We start from the raw sequence: 22,730 nt of genomic DNA, 5'->3' as shown, positions 1-22,730 counted from the left end.
AAGAGATTTTAAACAAAATCTCCCACTTAATCTTGTAATCTTCAAAGTTCTATCTTGTAATCTTCTTCATGAATCTTCATTTTCTCTTTACAAAATTATATCCTAATACAATTCTTTTCTAGAAAATGAAATAACAACCTATTCTATTTTACAAACCAAAATAGAATAAATTACATCAAAATTACAAGAATAATTACAACTTATTACAAACCAAAATGAATGAATAATTATTACAAACCATAAGAATGAATAATCAACCAAATCACACACAAATCCAACCACAAGGTCAAGGCATGATTGTGAACCAAAACAACAACAAAAAATGAAAAAATGGAAGCACCCAAAACCCATTTTGGGTCTCCAAATTTTTGGCAAAAAAAAAAACCCACCCGAACCCGACAATTTTTGTATTCCATTTTCATGCATGTACTTGGAATGAAAATATAGTGGGTTTAAAGACAATTTAGAAGCATAATCCATAGACCTCGGCTCTAGATACCATTGATGGATTTTGACAAACTTTTAAAATTACATGTTCTACATTTTTAACTAGTTCATAAAACCCATTTTATGAAGATTAAAGTGAGCGGAAGCAAGTAGTTCATGTTATAAATTAACCATTTTAAAAGACAAAATCCATAACCATATCAAGTCTTGAATAATATGCTTACATATAAAAGGTGGGTTTAAAGAATTTTTACCTCCTCAAGCTAGTTGAGGGTTACAATATAGGATGATGAAGAAGATGATGAAGCAAGCCTCAAAAGTGTGAAACCTCAAGTATAGTATACCCACAAGCTATAGCAACCAACACTACCTTTAGTTAGGATTTGCTAGACACTTATAATTAGCAAAGAAGCAAACTTTGAATCCCTCCTTTCTCCCCAAAAAATTTCGGCCAAGATGAACAAGAGGAAGAGAGAATTATTTTGCTTGTTTTGAATGTAACTTGAGAATGGAAGAGTGTGTAAGAGAATAGCCTTTGCATGCCCTTAAACCAAGTGAAAGTTAATGCCACACTCAAGCATGGGTGGCTTGCCTTGGGAGCCCAAAACCGCCACCACCCATGCACCCCCCCTTTTTTTTTTGCAACATTTTATTAAACTTGTACATGTTGATTATTACTTGCTTTTATATTTTATAAAACCCTTTTATAAAATACAACTCCAATTAATAGTTTAAGTACTTATAAACTATCAAACATATATATATATATATATATATATATATATATATATATATATATATATATATATATATATATATATATATATATATATATATATATATATATATATAAAGCAAGTATAAAAGGGGTGGTAGATTCTACTTTTATAATCCTTTTATAAAATGTAGAATACATAGTAATTGTTTAACCATATAAACAATTAGATCCATTATATATATAAATTATCCAAATAATTTAACCTCAAAAGTTATTTATATTTTAGAAAACCAATTTTCTAAATTTAAGTGTCGAGTATTTACTTGACGATCCATTCGATAAGATAAATACAAGAGTGTTGATAAGCTTGTTATTGGGTATGACCCGACTTGGATCATAACATGTTAGCCACATTAGTTTAATATGTCTCTCGGGCATATGAAATACCTTCACCTTTCAACTCTAGTCTATTCCTATAGTTGATTAATTATTGTATAAACTCATTTATGTTGTATCCTTTGGTATGTTAATATACCTAAGTTTTTGATTTTTAAATATATAGGAGGAACGAAAAACTCTAGATCGAGAGCTAGCTCGTGCAAAGGTTACAGCAAATAGAGTAGCAACAGTTGTAGCTAATGAATGGAAAGATGCTAATGACAAAGTGATGCCTGTAAAACAATGGCTTGAAGAAAGAAGGTTCTTTCAGGTATATATGCGTATTGATATTTCTTTATAGTATTAGTTTCTAGTAATAATTCAATTAAAAAAACGTATATATAATTTTAGTTATTGTCTCATTGGTTTGTAAGCATAACCATCTTCTAATCTTGATAGGGAGAGATGCAACAACTAAGGGACAAGTTAGCGATAACCGAGCGTGCTGCCAGGACTGAAGCACAACTGAAAGTAATATGCTGCTGCTAATTTATTGTTACTGGAACATGTGCTTTCAAAGAGGTGGCAAATTGGGTGGGTCGGTAGGACGGGGAATTGTGTCAGAATTGTTTGAAATTGAAACATGCTATTTTTAGTATGGGTTGAAATGGTCCAGGTTGGATTACGTTGTCACACAAACATTATTGTTGTCTAGTTTTACGAATATTATAAACTGTAAATATAAATTTTCTGACAAGTATTATCACTATAACAATCTAAATGCTTGATAAAAACAAATCTGGATGTTGTATGTATTATAAATAGACTTTGGGCTGCATCAACCTGTTCAATCCCATTTGACCTGTTACCCTTTTAGCTAATTTTTTTAATTAGACTTTGATACTGAATATTATATTATATTATTTCTTGAACGTTCGTAGGACAAATTTCAACTGAGACTTAGAGTACTTGAAGACACATTGAGATCACCAAATTCTCTTGCTCGTAGCTCATCAGATGTAAAAGGCATGAGTAACGGTCCTTCACGTCGCCAGTCACTAGGTGGGGCCGATAACTTTTCGAAAATCGCATCAAATGGATTTTTACCAAAAAGATCATCTTTTCAAATACGATCATCTGATTCGAGTTCAATTCTAAGGCATGCAAAAGGTACATCGAAGTCATTTGATGGTGGTACACGCGCACTTGAAAGGAGTAAACTTATGTCAAACGGAAGTCACAGTCCTACTTTTAACCTTGTTGGCCAATCATGTGAGAGAACCAAAGATATTGAGATAGGAAATTCGGATGAAAAACCGAGTGGTTCGTTGGGAACTGAAACCGAGGATAGTGTGCCTGGAGTGTTGTACGATTTGCTTCAAAAAGAGGTGGTTGCTTTGAGGAAAGCTGGTTATGAAAAAGATCAAAGCATAAAAGACAAGGATGATGCTATTGAGGTTCATCTATTATTATTATTATATTATATTATATTTTATTTAAACGAGTTAACTTATGATTTTCTGAATTGTATTATTTATTTACTATCAGATGTTAGCCAAAAAAGTAGATACCTTAAGTAAGGCTATGGAGGTTGAGGCCAAAAAAATGAGAAGAGAGGTGGCTGCAATGGAGAAGGAAGTAGCTTCTATGCGTGTTGATAAAGAACAGGATATTAGGTCTAAGCGGTTTGCGAATTTTAAAGGTCCCGTAAATAGTTCTCAGCAACTTCCAACCAGGTATGGTCTATTATGTTTCATTGTCTAACCTATACATGTAATTTTTTGGTCTTGTTTTTCAGTTTTCTAATTGACCTTTCTGAAATTTTTGTAACTGAAATCATATTAGCTACAAAAGCACAAGGATAATTAGAGCTGCAGATTAGTTGGATGATCATATCTAGTACTCACTTATTACTGCAAACACACATACACCCAAAACATCTCTCTGATAAAATGAGGCAAGTATCTGATGGTATATCTATGTCTATGCAGGAATGTGGCTCGGGGTGGGTTGACAAAGACCACCCAATAACACATGAAAAAGAAAACACGTGTTGGGTTGTTCTATATTATAAAAGTAGCATACTGATACCTTATGTCTTGGGAGTAGTATATATTCGAATCAAGAGTTGAAGAAAGGGAAAGGGGTATGGCGATTGTGTTGTCTGTATTCTTTCTTTCGGACTAGTTGGTGGAGAATGAGCTAGTTGATGATGGACATTGAAGCCGGACTAACAATTGTGTGGTTGTATAGGTAGCTTTTTTGTTGGGGTTATATCTTACTTTTGTTTCTATAGTTTGTAGTGTGATTATTGATTGATTGTTTGTCGATATTGTTGTAGTGTTTATGTGATGTTCGTAATGCAGTTTTTTCTTAGGAATAGTTATGCTCTTTGCAAATTAAATATTAGATTGCTCGGTCTTTGTTTTTTAATTGGCAATACGGAGTAGTATCAAATTGACAGATCATCATTGCATCTAGATTGAATTGTGCATCATGCAATGTGGCTTGTACATCATGTAATGTTGGTTGTATAGTTTCATATTGCTTCTTGTGAATATTGTGGTGATTTAACATGATGATAGTTACCTTGACAGTGTTTGTCAAGGTCAAAGTCAAAGGGAGGTCACGGGTTCGAATTCTGCCATTGGCAGATGAACTTAATAGTGGCCCCTGACAAGAGGGTGCTTTTCTTGGCACAGGTGATACCTGGGTTGCCTGCTGCCCCAAGGTTTACGTGCTGCGCGGAGGGCCGGAGGCCAATGTGCCTATGCGTAGTAGTGGTTCCTCGGTTAACCAAAAAAAAAAAAAAAAAGGGATAAATTGACCCAGTAGTTGTTAGTAGTATAGATGGGCAAAAAAACCGGATCCAGATCCGATCCGGTGACCCGATCCGGAACCGGATCCAAGCAAAACCGGACACAGCAAAAACCGGATCCGGATCCGAGATCCGATCCGGTTCCACCCGGATCCAGTTTTTCAAGAAAACCGGATTTTTTCCGGATATAAACCGGATTTTATCCGATCCGGTTTGGATCCGGATCCGGATCCGATCCGGTTTTCAAAAAACTAGCCGTTTTTTTTTTTTTTTTTTTTTTTTTTTTGCAGTTTCAGCCAATTTTTGCAGTTTTTTGAGTTTTTTTTTTACCATTTTAACCCCACAAAGTCCATTATAAATACATGGTAATGCCTTGGTTGAAAATGCACCAACAAACATTCTCATATTTATTTCTAAATCACTAAATATTCTCTAATCTCTAGTCTAATTATCCCATAATGGATAATTCACAAGCTTCCGTTTCCGGTTCCGCTTCCGTTGGAACATCTTCACAAGGCTACACTACGGCCGATATTGATTACAAAAAAGAAACAAAGCGAAAAGGGGACGTTTGGTCCAAATTCGAGTTGTGTGTAATGAAGGATGGTGCGGAAAAAGCTCGTTGTACACAATGTATGAAGTTCATGGGTGTTTCGGGTAATACAACGTTAAGAAAACATCTTGACAAAAGTTGTAGTGCAAGGCAAGACCCGAGACAACAAACAATGCGGGCCGATGGTTCGATTTTTGAATACGATGCCGAAGCTCTTCGGCAAGATTTGTCAAGGTTTGTCATTCAACAAGCGCTTCCTTTCAACCACTTCGACAATCCAAGGCTTACGGAGCTAATTCGGAATCGACTACAACCGCGATATAGCAATGTAAGTCGTTCTACCTTAAGACGTGACGCCTTTAAATTATGGAAAAAAGCTAAAACTGAAATAATTGAAGGTTTTCAAACATATAAACATAGGGTTTCTATAACTTGTGATGTTTGGAGCGCACCACATGGAACGGCAAATTCTTATTTAGCCGTTACCGCTCATTGGTTTAATCCCGATTCGTGGCTTTTAATGAAACGTGTTATCGATTTTAAAATATTTGGTTATCCACATAACGGTAATAATATAAAAAAAGCGTTACAAGACACTTTAGAAGAATATAATTTAATCGATAAAGTTTTTACAATTTCGCTAGATAATGCATCTAATAATGATGCGGCCATGAGTGAGTTAAAAATTGCACTTAGACCGATTTTAAATGGTGCATTTATTCATACACGTTGTGTTGCTCATATTATAAACTTGGGAGTTCAAGATTGTTTAACTTTTTGTTCTTCATTAAAAGAAAAATTTAGAAGATTATTAGTAACGATTTATCGTACGAGCAACGCACGACATCATAACTATAAGGCTTTTGTTAAAGATTGTCATGGCACTTGGTTAGGTCCTTATTTTGATAATAATACAAGATGGAATTCTACTTGTTTAATGTTCGAAAATATTTTACGTCAAAAAGAAACGTTAATCGCTTTTAATAGAAAACTACTTAGAAAGGGATTTTCCGAACCAATTAGTGACGACGAATGGGATGACTTGGAATCATTAACAAGTTTTTTACAAGTTTTTAAAGAGGCATCAACAATGTTATCGGGTGTTTATTACCCAACTAGCGTACTAGTTTTAGAACAATTTTATATAATGACGGAAAAAATATGCGAATTTGCGAACTCAAATAATGTTATTTTTAGACAAGCGATTTTTCATATAAGAAAAAAACTAAAAAAATATTTTGGAGAGATACCGAAGGTATTTTTATGTGCGGCCGCACTTGACCCACGATTAAATTTTAATGGGGTTGAACGATTGATGACAACAATATATACCAACTTTGATTGTGTGCATGGTGTTTTTGATGCCGAACCCAACTACCTTTTGAACCAAGTACACGCTTTTAATGATGTTTTTGAGAATATGTTTGGTATTTATGCAACAAAATATGGTCGACAATCAAACCCAATTGTTGACCAACCCGGATCATCTTCTCGAAGGAGCCGAGACCTCAAAATAAGTCTTTTTAACTTGGTACGTGAAGACGCTTCCAAACGCGCACGAACATCGGCACCCACAAGCGAGTTGGGAAATTATAAGATGGCAAACTTTGCACTAGACATGAGTGAAGAACAATTTAACAACCTTGACATTTTAAAATGGTGGGAAACAAAACAAGACACATATCCAATATTAAGCATTATGGCTCGTGACTTATTTACCGTTCAAGCTTCAACTGTAGCTTCCGAATCGGCCTTTTCTTTGAGTGGTCGAATTATATCGGAAAGAAGGTCAAGACTTACCCCCCAAGCTGTGAAAGTATGTGTATGTTTGAAAGATTATTTGGATGGGGTAGATAGGATACAAGATCAAACTTCATTAGAAGGTCCGTTATATAACGACATTGAAGAATGTATAGAGTTTGAAGAAAATTTAGCGGGATTATCACCTACAACAACCGAAGAGAATTCCGACAATGAACTAAACGAAGTGGATGAAGGTGACTATGAACCGTTTGATATGGACCAAACCGAAATGAATGTATCGGGTTACCAACAAGCTTACCTTTCTCTAGTTGATGACCCCGCTTTTGAAGACTACGATCGAAGGCACCATCCTCAACGCGCTCAACAAGATAACACATTTGGGTCATTTGACGACTAAAGTATAACGGGTGATGGCCATGCCGAAGCTCGATATACTTTAGTCTTAATACATTATTGGGTGATGGCCATGCCGAAGCTCGAAATGTATTAATTATAATTGTATTGTTCGAATAAAAGTGTTTTTATTTTTATTATTGTATCGTTCGAATAAAAGTGTTATTTATATAATTGTATTGTTCGAATATTGTTATTTATATTATCTATTGTGTTAAGCAGTTGAGCATTATAACTTTTCTTTATACCGATTATATTATTGTTGTCAAACGTTAAAAAAATAGAACCGGTAAAAATATAATTCGCAAAATCGAATCCTAGTCCAAGAAAAATCCGAAAAAATCCGATCGAGATCCGAAAAAGAACCGGTTCCGGAAAAAAATCCGAAAAAAATCCGACGCCGAGAACCGGAACCGGAACCGGTTCCGAAAAATCCGGACAAAAAAATTCGGTTTTTTTTTTGTCCGAATCCGGTTTTTTATCCGGTTTGTGCATCTATAGTTAGTAGTGTCAGACTGTCAGTAGTCGGAGAAGGGAAATAAGACCAAGATGATGGGGTTCTTTACTCTCAAGAAATTTGAAGTTACAAAGACAGTTCGAAATTTAAAGGGTCATGTCCTATGGACAAACCTTGTCCAAAAACTGATGTGGGGTTCACTTTAAATGACTCATTAAAACCTGCAATCTACACTCTAATATGCCTAGATTAAAATGAAAATGTGGGACCCGCAGTCTTTACATCATACCACTCTGACATTTATTTATTATTAAGTTTAATTTTGTATCTCCACTTCTATTTCATTTTTACAACACCAAATTATTAATTATTAATTTTGTTTTAAATTTACGTTCTTTTTATATACAATCTAAAAATTTTAACTATCATAGCATATATTATGTAACACCCTGTTTTTGTTTCTGATTTTGCAGTAGGTCGGGACGCCGTCCAGATAGGAGGGACGCCGTCCAGCAACAAAAGGTGGGACGCCGTCCCGATAGGGGGGACGCCGTCCAGCAACAAAAGGTGGGACGCCGTCCAAAGTTTGGGACGCCGTCCAAACGGTCTGTCGAGCCAGCTGTTTTAATTATTTTAAAAGGGGTAAAATGGTAAAATCACTTAGATGCCGGTTTGGAGCCTTCAAGGCTGGTTCCTTGGTCATTTGTGGATCATATTTCATCCTCACAAACACTCCCAACATTATCTAGAGAGAGGAGAAGTTCTAGAGAGAGAGAGAGAGGTGGATTTGGAGAAGAAGGAGTCGGATTCTCGCAAAAGCTCGGGTTCTAAAGTTGTTCATCTCGCTCCTAGCTACGTTGTGGTGGTATTGGTAAGCTCAAACTCCGAATTTCATTTGTTAGATTTGATGTTCAAGTTAGGGTTTTGAGCTAAATTGTTGTGAAACACTTTTAGATGATGAAGTAGGTTCATGGTGACTTGTTAATCTTGTCACTTGGCGGGTTTTGGGTTGGTTGACGTTTTAGCCTTGATTAGGGTTTGATCTTGAGTTTAATCACTAGGTTTAGTGACTATGGAAGTGTTGAAACTCTTTTGGGTGAGTTTGGTTAACTAATTTTGAAATGGGTCAAAACTAGGGTTTTGGTGTCAAAATGTGTATGACACGTGTTTAACACTTGTGTTCGAGTTTAATTGGTGTGTTAGGACCATTTTCACTAGTGTTAGTGATTATTGGTTAGTTTTGGGCGCGGTTTGTACTTGGAAGTGCATTTGGGTCGAAATTGCACTAAGTGTCATATGGGTTGGTTTGTAAGTCAACCCTAATCGTGTTATTGTATTTGTGATAATGGAATAGGTACTTTTCATTGGCGCGTTGCGGATTATTCGGAAGCATTCATCAAGACGACAAAGTGAGTGTTAATATCCTATGTGCATATGTATGTGTAGGATGGGTGCGGGTCGGGGTGAAGTGTGTTTCTTGGTTATAGAGCTCACTTCACATATAGGTGGATTTGATGGACTTGTGTATAGGTCCAATTAGCACGGTTGTGCGTTTTGGTTGGCCACCTTTGGCGGGGTACACAATTTATGTGTACATTATCACACGCGGTATGATGTGGATTATATAACCCCAATGGCGAAGGGTTAATATTGTGATGCGGACTTAGATATAACCCCAATGGCGAAGGGTAGTATTGTGAGTGGAATAATTATACGTATGTGTATATGGCGTATTTATTTGTGAATGTTATGGTATGAACCATCGAGCCGGTAGTGCCATAATGTGTGTGTGTGATAGGATGTGAACCACGAGCCGGTAGCATCGAGTGTGAACCACGAGCCGGTAGCACTATAAAATAATTGATGTGAACCACGTGCCGGTAGCATCGAGTGTGAACCAAGTGCCGGTAGCACTATAAAATAATTGATGTGAACCACGAGCCGGTAGCATCGAGTGTGAACCACGAGCCGGTAGCACTATAAAAGAGTATGACTCAATTGCGTATGGTGTGAACCACGAGCCGGTAGCACCATAGCGTTATGGTTAACCTTGGGAGTTTTACGCGTTGTTATATATATATTGTATACGTATAATGTTGTATTGACGTGATGTAGCTAACCTTCTGGTTGTAGCTTATTGGCATTGTTCGCAACGTTGTTTGCGAACTTACTATATTGTTGGTGTTGTTAGCTTGTGCTTAGTGAATGTACGGGATGCTAGGTTTAGCTTGCCTTATACTTGGATGCTTCGGTATGCGCTATTTGATTATTATTGTGGCGTGTCCATTTTATACATATATATGTATGTAGTATATTTTCACTCACTAAGCGTTAGCTTACCCTCTCGTTGTTTACATTTTTATAGATTGCATGGATGCGGTGGCTCGGGTAAGCGCGGGGACTAGTGGACTTGCGTAGTTGCTTTAGAAGACTTGCTTTTGGATTTGTTTAGGATTGGGTAGCATGTCCCCAATCCCATGCTCGGTCTATGTTTTGTATAAACTAATGGGTCGAAATAGTCACTTGTGGTATTTTGGGTCGATGTGGGCCCGGTGTCGTAAAACTCGGTTTTTATTATGAAAAACTCTTAGTTTAACCTATTGTAATATATTGTGAAAGTGTGTTGGTTTAAAAGTGTCGGGAAGCGAGTTTTTCACCCGTGTGTAAAACGTAAAACTGATCAGAATCTGGCAGCACATCTGGACGCCGTCCCAGATGGCTGGACGCCGTCCTGGTTTTTACAACTGGACGCCGTCCAGATTACTGGACGCCGTCCAGATCAACTGGCTCTCAAATTTTTTTTTATGGCACTTTTACGGATGTTTAACTGGTTGGGTTGTTACAAGTGGTATCAGAGCATGGTCTAAGGGATTTAGGTGACTTGAGATAGGTGCCTAGACTTAGACTTTTGTGTGTGCTTATTTGTTGCGGGACTTGTAGGATTACGTGTCGGAATGGGTTTAGTTAGTGCCTTGATTGTAGGTTGACTAACGTTTATATTAGTAATGCAGATATTATTAATATGCTATTGTGTTGCGATATTGATTCTTGCGTTGTGTTTTGTTTGTGGTTGTGTTTGTTTATATCATCGAGCGAGGCGGTCGTTGTACTAACGAGTCGATGCGGCGTGTGTGCGTAATAAGGACTTGCAAACCTTATTACGGGTGCAAATCGTGTCTAATGAGTGATGTACGACGAGTGTTTAGCAAGATGGGACGGTGTTGTGCGTGCAGTTTTATACGTTCGTGGACTAATCGTTTTGCATTCTTTAGAATGACGACGCGAAACGAGATCGAGGCGAATGACGCAGAGTTTAACGCTAGAGTTGCGGCCGCCGTTGCGGAGCAAATGAGTGCGTTTCGAGAAGAAATGGATAGGAAGTATTCCGAACTTCAAAGTAGTGGTGAAATGGAGCTTTGTCTTAAGAGCTTCATGAGGACTAAACCCCCGATGTATGACGGAAAACCGGATCCTTTGGTAAGCACAACTTGGATCTCGGATATTGAAGGGTGTTTTCGTACTATTGATTGCCCTCCCGAGAAAAAGACGAGACTAGCTACGAGTTTGTTGCGGGGTAGGGCGAGGGATTGGTTGGATGGTAAGATTGATCTTGTCGGTGGCGAAACGTTTATGGCCTTATCGTGGGACGAGTTTAAGGAGGAATTCTTCAAGGAGTTCCGGACTTCGGTCGATTTGTGGGAATTGCTTAATGAGTTGCGAAATTTGCGACAAGGGTCTATGGATTTGAATACTCTCAAGACGACCTTTATGGCGAAGGCTCGTTTTTGCCCGGAGTATTTGGGGAATGATCATTTGTTGATGCAAGATTTCTATCGAACCTTGAATGATGACTTGAAGAGTAATATTAGCAGAGTTCAGGCGAAATCGTTTGTGGAGTTATTCGCCGCGGCTAGAGGTTTCGAGTCGTATTCACGATCGAAGAAGGGTGAACCTTCAAGGGAGAGAAGGGTTGTTTCTTATGGTGCTCCGAGTAAGAGGACTAAGGGTCCGAGTGTGAGCACGGGTGGTACGCGAACGGGTATACCGGATTCTAGTGCGGCTAGATGTTACAATTATGGTGTGAGGGGTCACAAGTCTTGGGAATGTTCGGTACCAAAGGGTAATGGCATGGTGTGCTTCCATTGCCAAGAAGAAGGACATCGCAAGTCGAAGTGTCCCAAGTTAGCGGGGACAGGTGCGGCAAGGAGACGTTAAGGTACGTTTCGTTTTAATAAATATGTCCTTTGATTATTTATTATGAGCCGTTGCGTTTGAGTTGATTAAATGCCTTGTGTTGTGCATATTGATGTTATGGGTGACGTTCCTAATGGAAGTACCCTATGGTGACGTTGGATTGTCGGGCGAAGGGCTTAAGACTTGGTGCAACCAAGCATTCCTTAGTATTTGGGAAATGTTCTACCAAGCCATGGAAATGGGTTTTGGTGTTCGGTTGTTAAGCGCGTGTTCGCTTTTGTGTTGAGATTGATGAACCGTGAGGTTCGTCGGGGGGTTGGAACCCTTGAGATAGAGTGTTTTGGATATCGATGTATGTTGGTAATGGAGCCTACATGACGCGACATTAGGTGCCTCTTTTATACCTACTAGCGTGGTGTTCGACTCCGATGGTGTTGCGGTTACATTGTGCTTAGGGTACCGGAGTGAAACCCTTAGGTACATGAGTGAGTAAGTGGAAGTTGACAAACTAAAGCAATTGGACGATTGCGAGGGTATTGGTTTGGGTAATTTGTGGTGCACTTTTCGTTCGAAAGGTTTTAAGGATTGGTTAAAATCCTTCGTATGCTCAAGGTTGGAGCAAGATGTAGTGATGGGTCGTGTGAACCCAATTGTTGGTAAAGTCTACCTTTGGTAGCATTGTACGAGTTGTGGATATTGGAACGTAGTTCCAAGTGGGGGAGTTACAATCCCGCATGAGGAAGTTTTAGTGTGAAATTTCAGATGATGCTTTTGGTAGATCCGAAAATTTGGTCGAGACACAGTTTGGGTCGATTTGTAGTAGAGTACAATTTTGGTTAACTTGTACTTATGATATTGGATTTGTAAATTATCACTGAGGTGGTATGTTGGTGAATCTCGTTGAGAGATAATGGACGTGTTTGGCGAGCAAGGTAAAATCCCTCGGTTAAGGGATGTGTGTGAGTCGGGTTCTCTTTTGGAGAATTATTGTTTGGTACCTATGTTCGATATTGGTGGTTCTTGCTCGATTGTGAATGGTTAGTGGTATCCGCTAGGGTTCACTATAGTGTAACAGAGCGCGATGTTGCACTACTCGTTGTTTGAGGCCGAAAGTGCGTATGTGATTGATGAAGCATGATCTTCGGGTCCGCTGACTTCATCATGAGCGAGGTGATATATCGGTGAAGCATGACTTTCGGGTCCGCTGACTTCATCCGGTGTTGAGATTGGTGAAGCATGGCCTTCGGGGTCCGCTGACTTCATCAGGAGAGTAGTGTTACATCGGCATGGCATAACATTATCGGGAAATGCGAGTACCGGTGGGAAATGAGAGTACCATTCTTGAGTTGTGTTGTGGGAACTATCGGTTGTTTTATACGCCGATGGTGGGGTCGTGAGAACCGTGTGGTGTGATTTTTGATGCGATAGCCGTGTTTCGCTCACATGTTGTCACGGGTGTGACAATAGCCGATTTTGTACACCTTAGGATTAGCATTGCCATAGTCGTTTTGGGCGCTTTTAGTTTTAGCCGTTGTTTATGATGTTAGGATAGTGGCGTATTGGTTGTATTGCGCACTACAAAGGATGTTTAGTGGTAAGTGTAATCCGTAAGGATTCATGTGGTTCGGTCTTCATCGTTTCAGATTGTTGACTTTAGGATTGAGACTTGGTTGCTTCTAGCATTGTACCTGTAATGGTACGCTGAAGGGTTGATATCTCGGTCCGAGATTGGTTGAGTTTTCCCGATGATAGGGAGTGAGCATGGTTTTAGTGCTCGGATAGTGGGTTTGATAAATCGCGGGAGACGATTTTAGTTGTTAAAGGTGATTCCTTGGGAAGAGTTGACTAGGAAAGTCGGATTGGGACTTATGTTGAGGACCGTGGAGTGTGGTCCGTTTGGTTAAGTGATGATGATCACGAGGACGTGATCGATTCTAAGTGGGGGAGAGTTGTAACACCCTATTTTTGTTTCTGATTTTGCAGTAGGTCGGGACGCCGTCCAGATAGGAGGGATGCCGTACAGCAACAAAAGGTGGGACGCCGTCCAGCAACAAAAGGTGGGACGCCGTCCAAAGTTTGGGACGCCGTCCAAACGGTCTGTCGAGCCAGCTGTTTTAATTATTTTAAAAGGTGTAAAATGGTAAAATCACTTAGATGCCGGTTTGGAGCCTTCAAGGCTGGTTCCTTGGTCATTTGTGGATCATATTTCATCCTCACAAACACTCCCAACATTATCTAGAGAGAGAGGAGAAGTTCTAGAGAGAGAGGTGGATTTGGAGAAGAAGGAGTCGGATTCTTGCAAAAGCTCGGGTTCTAAAGTTGTTCATCTCGCTCCTAGCTACGTTGTGGTGGTATTGGTAAGCTCAAACTCCGAATTTCATTTGTTAGATTTGATGTTCAAGTTAGGGTTTTGAGCTAGATTGTTGTGAAACCCTTTTAGATGATGAAGTAGGTTCATGGTGACTTGTTAATCTTGTCACTTGGCGGGTTTTGGGTTGGTTAACATTTTAGCCTTGATTAGGGTTTGATCTTGAGTTTAATCACTAGGTTTAGTGACTATGGAAGTGTTGAAACTCTTTTGGGTGAGTTTGGTTAACTAATTTTGAAATGGGTCAAAACTAGGGTTTTGGTGTCAAAATGGGTATGACACGTGTTTAACACTTGTGTTCGGGTTTAATTGGTGTGTTAGGACCATTTTCACTCGTGTTAGTGATTATTGGTTAGTTTTGGGCGCGGTTTGTACTTGGAAGTGCATTTGGGTCGAAATTGCACTAAGTGTCATATGGGTTGGTTTGTAAGTCAACCGTAATCGTGTTATTGTATTTGTGATAATGGAATAGGTACTTTTCATTGGCGCGTTGCGGATTATTCGAAAGCATTCATCAAGACGACGAAGTGAGTGTTAATATCCTATGTGCATATGTATGTGTAGGATGGGTGCGGGTCGGGGTGAAGTGTTTCTTGGTTATAGAGCTCACTTCACATATAGGTGGATTTGATGGACTTGTGTATAGGTCCAATTAGCACGGTTGTGCGTTTTGGTTGGCCACCTTTGGCGGGGTACACAATTTGTGTGTACATTATCACACGCGGTATGATGTGGATTATATAACCCCAATGGCGAAGGGTTAATATTGTGATGCGGACTTAGATATAACCCCAATGGCGAAGGGTAGTATTGTGAGTGGAATAATTATACGTATGTGTATATGGCGTATTTATTTGTGAATGTTATGGTATGAACCATCGAGCCGGTAATGCCATAATGTGTGTGTGTGATAGGATGTGAACCACGAGCCGGTAGCATCGAGTGTGAACCACGAGCCGGTAGCACTATAAAATAATTGATGTGAACCACGTGCCGGTAGCATCGAGTGTGAACCACGTGCCGGTAGCACTATAAAATAATTTATGTGAACCACGAGCCGGTAGCATCGAGTGTGAACCACGAGCTGGTAGCACTATAAAAGAGTATGACTCAATTGCGTATGGTGTGAACCACGAGCCGGTAGCACCATATCGTTATGGTTAACCTTGGGAGTTTTACGCATTGTTATATATATATTGTATACGTATAATGTTGTATTGACGTGATGTAGCTAACCTTCTGGTTGTAGCTTATTGGCATTGTTCGCAACGTTGTTTGCGAACTTACTATATTGTTGGTGTTGTTAGCTTGTGCTTAGTGAACGTACGGAATGCTAGGTTTAGCTTGCCTTATACTTGGATGCTTCGGTATGCGCTATTTGATTATTATTGTGGCGTGTCCATTTTATACATATATATGTATGTAGTATATTTTCACTCACTAAGCGTTAGCTTACCCTCTCGTTGTTTACATTTTTATAGATTGCATGGATGCGGTGGCTCGGGTAAGCGCGGGGACTAGTGGACTTGCGTAGTTGCTTTAGAAGACTTGCTTTTGGATTTGTTTAGGATTGGGTAGCGTGTCCCCAATCCCATGCTCGGTCTATGTTTTGTATAAACTAATGGGTCGAAATAGTCACTTGTGGTATTTTGGGTCGATGTGGGCCCGGTGTCATAAAACTCGGTTTTTATTATGAAAAACTCTTAGTTTAACCTATTGTAATATATTGTGAAAGTGTGTTGGTTTAAAAGTGTCGGGAAGCGGGTTTTTCACCCGTGTGTAAAATGTAAAACTGATCAGAATCTGGCAGCACATCTGGACGCCGTCCCAGATGGCTGGACGCCGTCCTGGTTTTTACAACTGGACGCCGTCCAGATCAACTGGCTCTCAAATTTTTTTTTTTATGGCACTTTTACGGATGGTTAACGGATTGGGTTGTTACAAGTGGTATCAGAGCATGGTCTAAGGGATTTAGGTGACTTGAGATAGGTGCCTAGACTTAGACTTTTGTGTGTGCTTATTTGTTGCGGGACTTGTAGGATTACGGGTCGGAATGTGTTTAGTTAGTGCCTTGATTGTAGGTTGACTAACGTTTATATTAGTAATGCAGATATTATTAATATGCTATTGTGTTGCGATATTGATTCTTGCGTTGTGTTTTGTTTGTGGTTGTGTTTGTTTATATCATCGAGCGAGGCGGTCGTTGTACTAACGAGTCGATGCGGCGTGTGTGCGTAATAAGGACTTGCAAACCTTATTACGGGTGCAAATCGTGTCTAACGAGTGATGTACGACGAGTGTTTAGCAAGATGGGACGGTGTTGTGCGTGCGGTTTTATACGTTCGTGGACTAATCGTTTTACATTCTTTAGAATGACGACGCGAAACGAGATCGAGGCGAATGACGCGGAGTTTAACGCTAGAGTTGTGGCCGCCGTTGCGGAGCAAATGAGTGCGTTTCGAGAAGAAATGGATAGGAAGTATTCCGAACTTCAAAGTAGTGGTGAAATGGAGCGTTGTCTTAAGAGCTTCAAGAGGACTAAACCCCCGATGAATGACGGAAAACCGGATCCTTTGGTAAGCACAACTTGGATCTCGAATGTTGAAGGGTGTTTTCGTACTATTGATTGCCCTCCCGAGAAAAAGACGAGACTAGCTACGAGTTTGTTGCGGGGTAGGGCGAGGGATTGGTTGGATGGTAAGATTGATCTTGTCGGTGGCGAAACGTTTATGGCCTTATCGTGGGACGAGTTTAAGGAGGAATTCTTCGAGGAGTTCCGGACTTCGGCCGATTTGTGGGAATTGCGTAATGAGTTGAGAAATTTGCGACAAGGGTCTATGGATTTGAATACTCTCAAGACGACCTTTATGGCGAAGGCTCGTTTTTGCCCGGAGTATTTGGGAAATGATCATTTGTTGATGCAAGATTTCTATCGAACCTTGAATGATGACTTGAAGAGTAATATTAGCAGAGTTAAGGCGAAATCGTTTGCGGAGTTATTCGCCGCGGCTAGAGGTTTCGAGTCGTATTCACGATCGAAGAAGGGTGAACCTTCAAGGGAGAGAAGGGTTGTTTCTTATGGTGCTCCGAGTAAGAGGACTAAGGGTCCGAGTGTGAGCATGGGTGGTACGCGAACGGGTATACCGGATTCTAGTGCTGCTAGATGTTACAATTGTGGTGTGAGGGGTCACAAGTCTTGGGAATGTTCGGTACCAAAGGGTGATGGCATGGTGTGCTTCCATTGCCAAGAAGAAGGACATCGTAAGTCGAAGTGTCCCAAGTTAGCGGGGACAGGTGCGGCAAGGAGACGTTAAGGTACGTTTCGTTTTAATAAATATGTCCTTTGATTATTTATTATGAGCCGTTGCGTTTGAGTTGATTAAATGCCTTGTGTTGTGCATATTGATGTTATGGGTGACGTTTCTAATGGAAGTACCCTATGGTGACGTTGGATTGTCGGGCGAAGGGCTTAAGACTTGGTGCAACCAAGCATTCCTTAGTATTTGGGAAATGTTCTACCAAGCCATGGAAATGAGTTTTGGTGTTCGGTTGTTAAGCGCGTGTTCGCTTTTGTGTTGAGATTGATGAACCGTGAGGTTCGTCGGGGGGTTGGAACCCTTGAGATAGAGTGTTTTGGATATCGATGTATGTTGGTAATGGAGCCTACATGACGCGACATTAGGTGCCTCTTTTATACCTACTAGCGTGGTGTTCGACTCCGATAGTGTTGCGGTTACATTGTGCTTAGGGTACCGGAGTGAAACCCTCAGGTACATGAGTGAGTAAGTGGAAGTTGACAAACTAAAGCAATTGGACGATTGCGAGGGTATTGGTTTGTGTAATTTGTGGTGCACTTTTCGTTCGAAAGGTTTTAAGGATTGGTTAAAATCCTTCGTATGCTCAAGGTTGGAGCAAGATGTAGTGATGGGTCGTGTGAACCCAATTGTTGGTAAAGTCTACCTTTGGTAGCATTGTACGAGTTGTGGATATTGGAACGTAGTTCCAAGTGGGGGAGTTACACTCCCGCACGAGGAAGTTTTAGTGTGAGATTTCGGATGATGCTTTTGGTAGATCCGAAAATTTGGTCGAGACACAGTTTGGGTCGATTTGTAGTAGAGTACAATTTTGGTTAACTTGTACTTATGATATTGGATTTGTAAATTATCACTGAGGTGGTATGTTGGTGAATCTCGTTGAGAGATAATGGACGTGTTTGGTGAGCAAGGTAAAATCCCTCGGTTAAGGGATGTGTGTGAGTCGGGTTCTCTTTTGGAGAATTATTGTTTGGTACCTATGTTCGATATAGGTGGTTCTTGCTCGATTGTGGATGGTTAGTGGTATCCGCTAGGGTTCACTATAGTGTAACAGAGCGCGATGTTGCACTACTCGTTGTTTGAGGCCGAAAGTGCGTATGTGATTGATGAAGCATGACCTTTAGGGTCCGCTGACTTCATCATGGGAGTATGCGATTGGTGAAGCATGATCTTCGGGTCCGCTGACTTCATCATGAGCGAGGTGATATATCGGTGAAGCATGACTTTCGGGTCCGCTGACTTCATCCGGTGTTGAGATTGGTGAAGCATGGCCTTCGGGGTCCGCTGACTTCATCAGGAGAGTAGTGTTACGTCGGCATGGCATAACATTATCGGGAAATGCGAGTACCGGTGGGAAATGAGAGTACCATTCTTGAGTTGTGTTGTGGGAACTATCGGTTGTTTTATAAGCCGATGGTGGGGTCGTGAGGACCGTGTGGTGTGATTTGTGATGCGATAGCCGTGTTTCGCTCACATGTTGTCACGGGTGTGACAATAGCCGATTTTGTACACCTTAGGATTAGCATTGCCATAGTCGTTTTGGGCGCTTTTGGTTTTAGCCGTTGTTTATGATGTTAGGATAGTGGCGTATTGGTTGTATTGCGCACTACAAAGGATGTTTAGTGGTAAGTGTAATCCGTAAGGATTCATGTGGTTCGGTCTTCATCATTTCGGATTGTTGACTTTAGGATTGAGACTTGGTTGCTTCTAGCATTGTACCTGTAATGGTACGCTGAAGGGTTGATATCTCGGTCCGAGATTGGTTGAGTTTTCCCGATGATAGGGAGTGAGCATGGTTTTAGTGTTCGGATAGTGGGTTTGATAAATCGCGGGAGACGATTTTAGTTGTTAAAGGTGATTCCTTGGGAAGAGTTGACTAGGAAAGTCGGATTGGGACTTATGTTGAGGACCGTAGAGTGTGGTCCGTTTGGTTAAGTGACGAGGATCACGAGGACGTGATCGATTCTAAGTGGGGGAGAGTTGTAACACCCTGTTTTTGTTTCTGATTTTGCAGTAGGTTGGGACGCCGTCCAGATAGGAGGGACGCCGTCCAGCAACAAAAGGTGGGACGCCGTCCCGATAGGGGGGGACGCCGTCCAGCAACAAAAGGTGGGACGCCGACCAAAGTTTGGGACGCCGTCCAAACGGTCTGTCGAGCCAGCTGTTTTAATTATTTTAAAAGGGGTAAAATGGTAAAATCACTTAGATGCCGGTTTGGAGCCTTCAAGGCTGGTTCCTTGGTCATTTGTGGATCATATTTCATCCTCACAAACACTCCCAACATTATCTAGAGAGAGAGGAGAAGTTCTAGAGAGAGAGAGGTGGATTTGGAGAAGAAGGAGTCGGATTCTCGCAAAAGCTCGGGTTCTAAAGTTATTCATCTCGCTCCTAGCTACGTTGTGGTGGTATTGGTAAGCTCAAACTCCGAATTTCATTTGTTAGATTTGATGTTCAAGTTAGGGTTTTGAGCTAGATTGTTGTGAAACCCTTTTAGATGATGAAGTAGGTTCATGGTGACTTGTTAATCTTGTCACTTGGAGGGTTTTGGGTTGGTTGACGTTTTAGCCTTGATTAGGGTTTGATCTTGAGTTTAATCACTAGGTTTAGTGACTATGGAAGTGTTGAAACTCTTTTGGGTGAGTTTGGTTAACTAATTTTGAAATGGGTCAAAACTAGGGTTTTGGTGTCAAAATGTGTATGACACTTGTTTAACACTTGTGTTCGAGTTTAATTGGTGTGTTAGGACCATTTTCACTAGTGTTAGTGATTATTGGTTAGTTTTGGGCGCGGTTTGTACTTGGAAGTGCATTTGGGTCGAAATTGCACTAAGTGTCATATGGGTTGGTTTGTAAGTCAACCCTAATCGTGTTATTGTATTTGTGATAATGGAATAGGTACTTTCCATTGGCGCGTTGCGGATTATTCGAAAGCATTCATCAAGACGACGAAGTGAGTGTTAATATCCTATGTGCATATGTATGTGTAGGATGGGTGCGGGTCGGGGTGAAGTGTTTCTTGGTTATAGAGCTCACTTCACATATAGGTGGATTTGATGGACTTGTGTATAGGTCCAATTAGCACGGTTGTGCGTTTTGGTTGGCCACCTTTGGCGGGGTACACAATTTGTGTGTACATTATCACACGCGGTATGATGTGGATTATATAACCCCAATGGCTAAGGGTTAATATTGTGATGCGGACTTAGATATAACCCCAATGGCGAAGGGTAGTATTGTGAGTGGAATAATTATACGTATGTGTATATGGCGTATTTATTTGTGAATGTTATGGTATGAACCATCGAGCCGGTAGTGCCATAATGTGTGTGTGTGATAGGATGTGAACCACGAGCCGGTAGTATCGAGTGTGAACCACGAGCCGGTAGCACTATAAAATAATTGATGTGAACCACGTGCCGGTAGCATCGAGTGTGAACCAAGTGCCGGTAGCACTATAAAATAATTGATGTGAACCACGAGCCGGTAGCATCGAGTGTGAACCACGAGCCGGTAGCACTATAAAAGAGTATGACTCAATTGCGTATGGTGTGAACCACGAGCCGGTAGCACCATAGCGTTATGGTTAACCTTGGGAGTTTTACGCGTTGTTATATATATATTGTATACGTATAATGTTGTATTGACGTGATGTAGCTAACCTTCTGGTTGTAGCTTATTGGCATTGTTCGCAACGTTGTTTGCGAACTTACTATATTGTTGGTGTTGTTAGCTTGTGCTTAGTGAACGTATGGGATGCTAGGTTTAGCTTGCCTTATACTTGGATGCTTCGGTATGCGCTATTTGATTATTATTGTGGCGTGTCCATTTTATACATATATATGTATGTAGTATATTTTCACTCACTAAGCGTTAGCTTACCCTCTCGTTGTTTACATTTTTATAGATTGCATAGATGCGGTGGCTCGGGTAAGCGCGGGGACTAGTGGACTTGCGTAGTTGCTTTAGAAGACTTGCTTTTGGATTTGTTTAGGATTGGGTAGCGTGTCCCCAATCCCATGCTCGGTCTATGTTTTGTATAAACTAATGGGTCGAAATAGTCACTTGTGGTATTTTGGGTCGATGTGGGTCCGGTGTCGTAAAGCTCGGTTTTTATTATGAAAAACTCTTAGTTTAACCTATTGTAATATATTGTGAAAGTGTGTTGGTTTAAAAGTGTCGGGAAGCGGGTTTTTCACCCGTGTGTAAAACGTAAAACTGATCAGAATCTGGCAGCACATCTGGACGCCGTCCTGGTTTTTACAACTGGACGCCGTCCAGATCAACTGGCTCTCAAATTTTTTTTTTATGGCACTTTTACGGATGGTTAACGGGTTGGGTTGTTACATATTACGAGTTGTATACTGCGTATCACTTGCTCTGGTATATATATTTTACCGTTTTGATATAAACTTAAATAAATACTGCATAATATTTTTAAATAATAATCTTAAAAAATTTATTTTTTAACATCATTTTATGTCTTCATCATGTATACATTATTTTTATTTTTTTTTATTTTTGGCAAAAAACAGAAATTGTAATATATCAATTTTCACAAAAAAGAAATCATGTATACATTAGTATGGACTACTTACTGTTACCACTTATTATTTTTATTTTTATATTTATTAAAAGTCCTTATTCAGCGGATGGTGGTATATATATATATATATATATATATATATATATATATATATATATATATATATATATATATATATATATATATATAAACTAAGCTTTTATGGTGGTGATGGCTCTTTTCTATTAAGTAGTTTGAATAGTTTTTCAGCATGACATCACTATGAAGATTACAATTCTAATTTAGCTACTAAAAGCGTATAGGCGTGCGGGATGTCTGTGTTGTGTTCAGAAGATTAAACTTGTAGACTATTGTGCAAAAGATGTACTGTTTTTTTTTCTATTTTTACGAGTACACTACCTGTGTTTTACGTTTATTTTCTTTTAATTGGCTTAAAAACATAGGTCATCAAGTTTTTCTAATTGGAACTTATGGTTTCTAGAGTCTTTGTAATCTTCTCCCTTGGCTTCTTCCTAGCCGCCATTCCAAAAAAAAAAACACTACTTGTGTTTACCCTTTACAGGGTCCCACTAGTGAACAGACATGTGGTATCACGGGTTTATTAAAACAAACCGTTTAAAATGACTAACAATATACCTCGAGAAATATTATCAGAGCATCCAATAAAAAGTACTCATAATGTAATATTACAAACAATATATGCAAAACATATAAATGACAATACTACATAAAACCTACATGAAAATACTACAAAAGAATGTCATCAAAAGAAACTTTTACCTTC

General features: G+C 39.8%; 1 protein-coding gene across 1 annotated transcript in view; it reads left to right on the top strand.

The window, feature by feature from the left end:
* LOC139856859 (microtubule-associated protein 70-2-like) overlaps positions 1-4,046 on the top strand; it is a 32,562-nt gene extending 28,516 nt beyond the window's left edge. Inside the window, exons 7-11 of the mRNA XM_071845570.1 lie at positions 1,728-1,874; positions 2,003-2,074; positions 2,485-3,000; positions 3,092-3,279; positions 3,535-4,046. Of these exons, the coding sequence (XP_071701671.1) occupies positions 1,728-1,874; positions 2,003-2,074; positions 2,485-3,000; positions 3,092-3,279; positions 3,535-3,574 (963 nt within the window). The 3' untranslated portion in view covers positions 3,575-4,046. The remainder of the gene's footprint in view (positions 1-1,727; positions 1,875-2,002; positions 2,075-2,484; positions 3,001-3,091; positions 3,280-3,534) is intronic.
* Positions 4,047-22,730: the final 18,684 nt, after the last annotated feature.

Source organism: Rutidosis leptorrhynchoides, chromosome 7 (assembly GCF_046630445.1).
Source record: "Rutidosis leptorrhynchoides isolate AG116_Rl617_1_P2 chromosome 7, CSIRO_AGI_Rlap_v1, whole genome shotgun sequence".
In the NCBI taxonomy this organism is placed as follows: Eukaryota; Viridiplantae; Streptophyta; class Magnoliopsida; order Asterales; family Asteraceae; genus Rutidosis; species Rutidosis leptorrhynchoides.
This window is presented reverse-complemented; position numbering and strand designations above follow the sequence as displayed.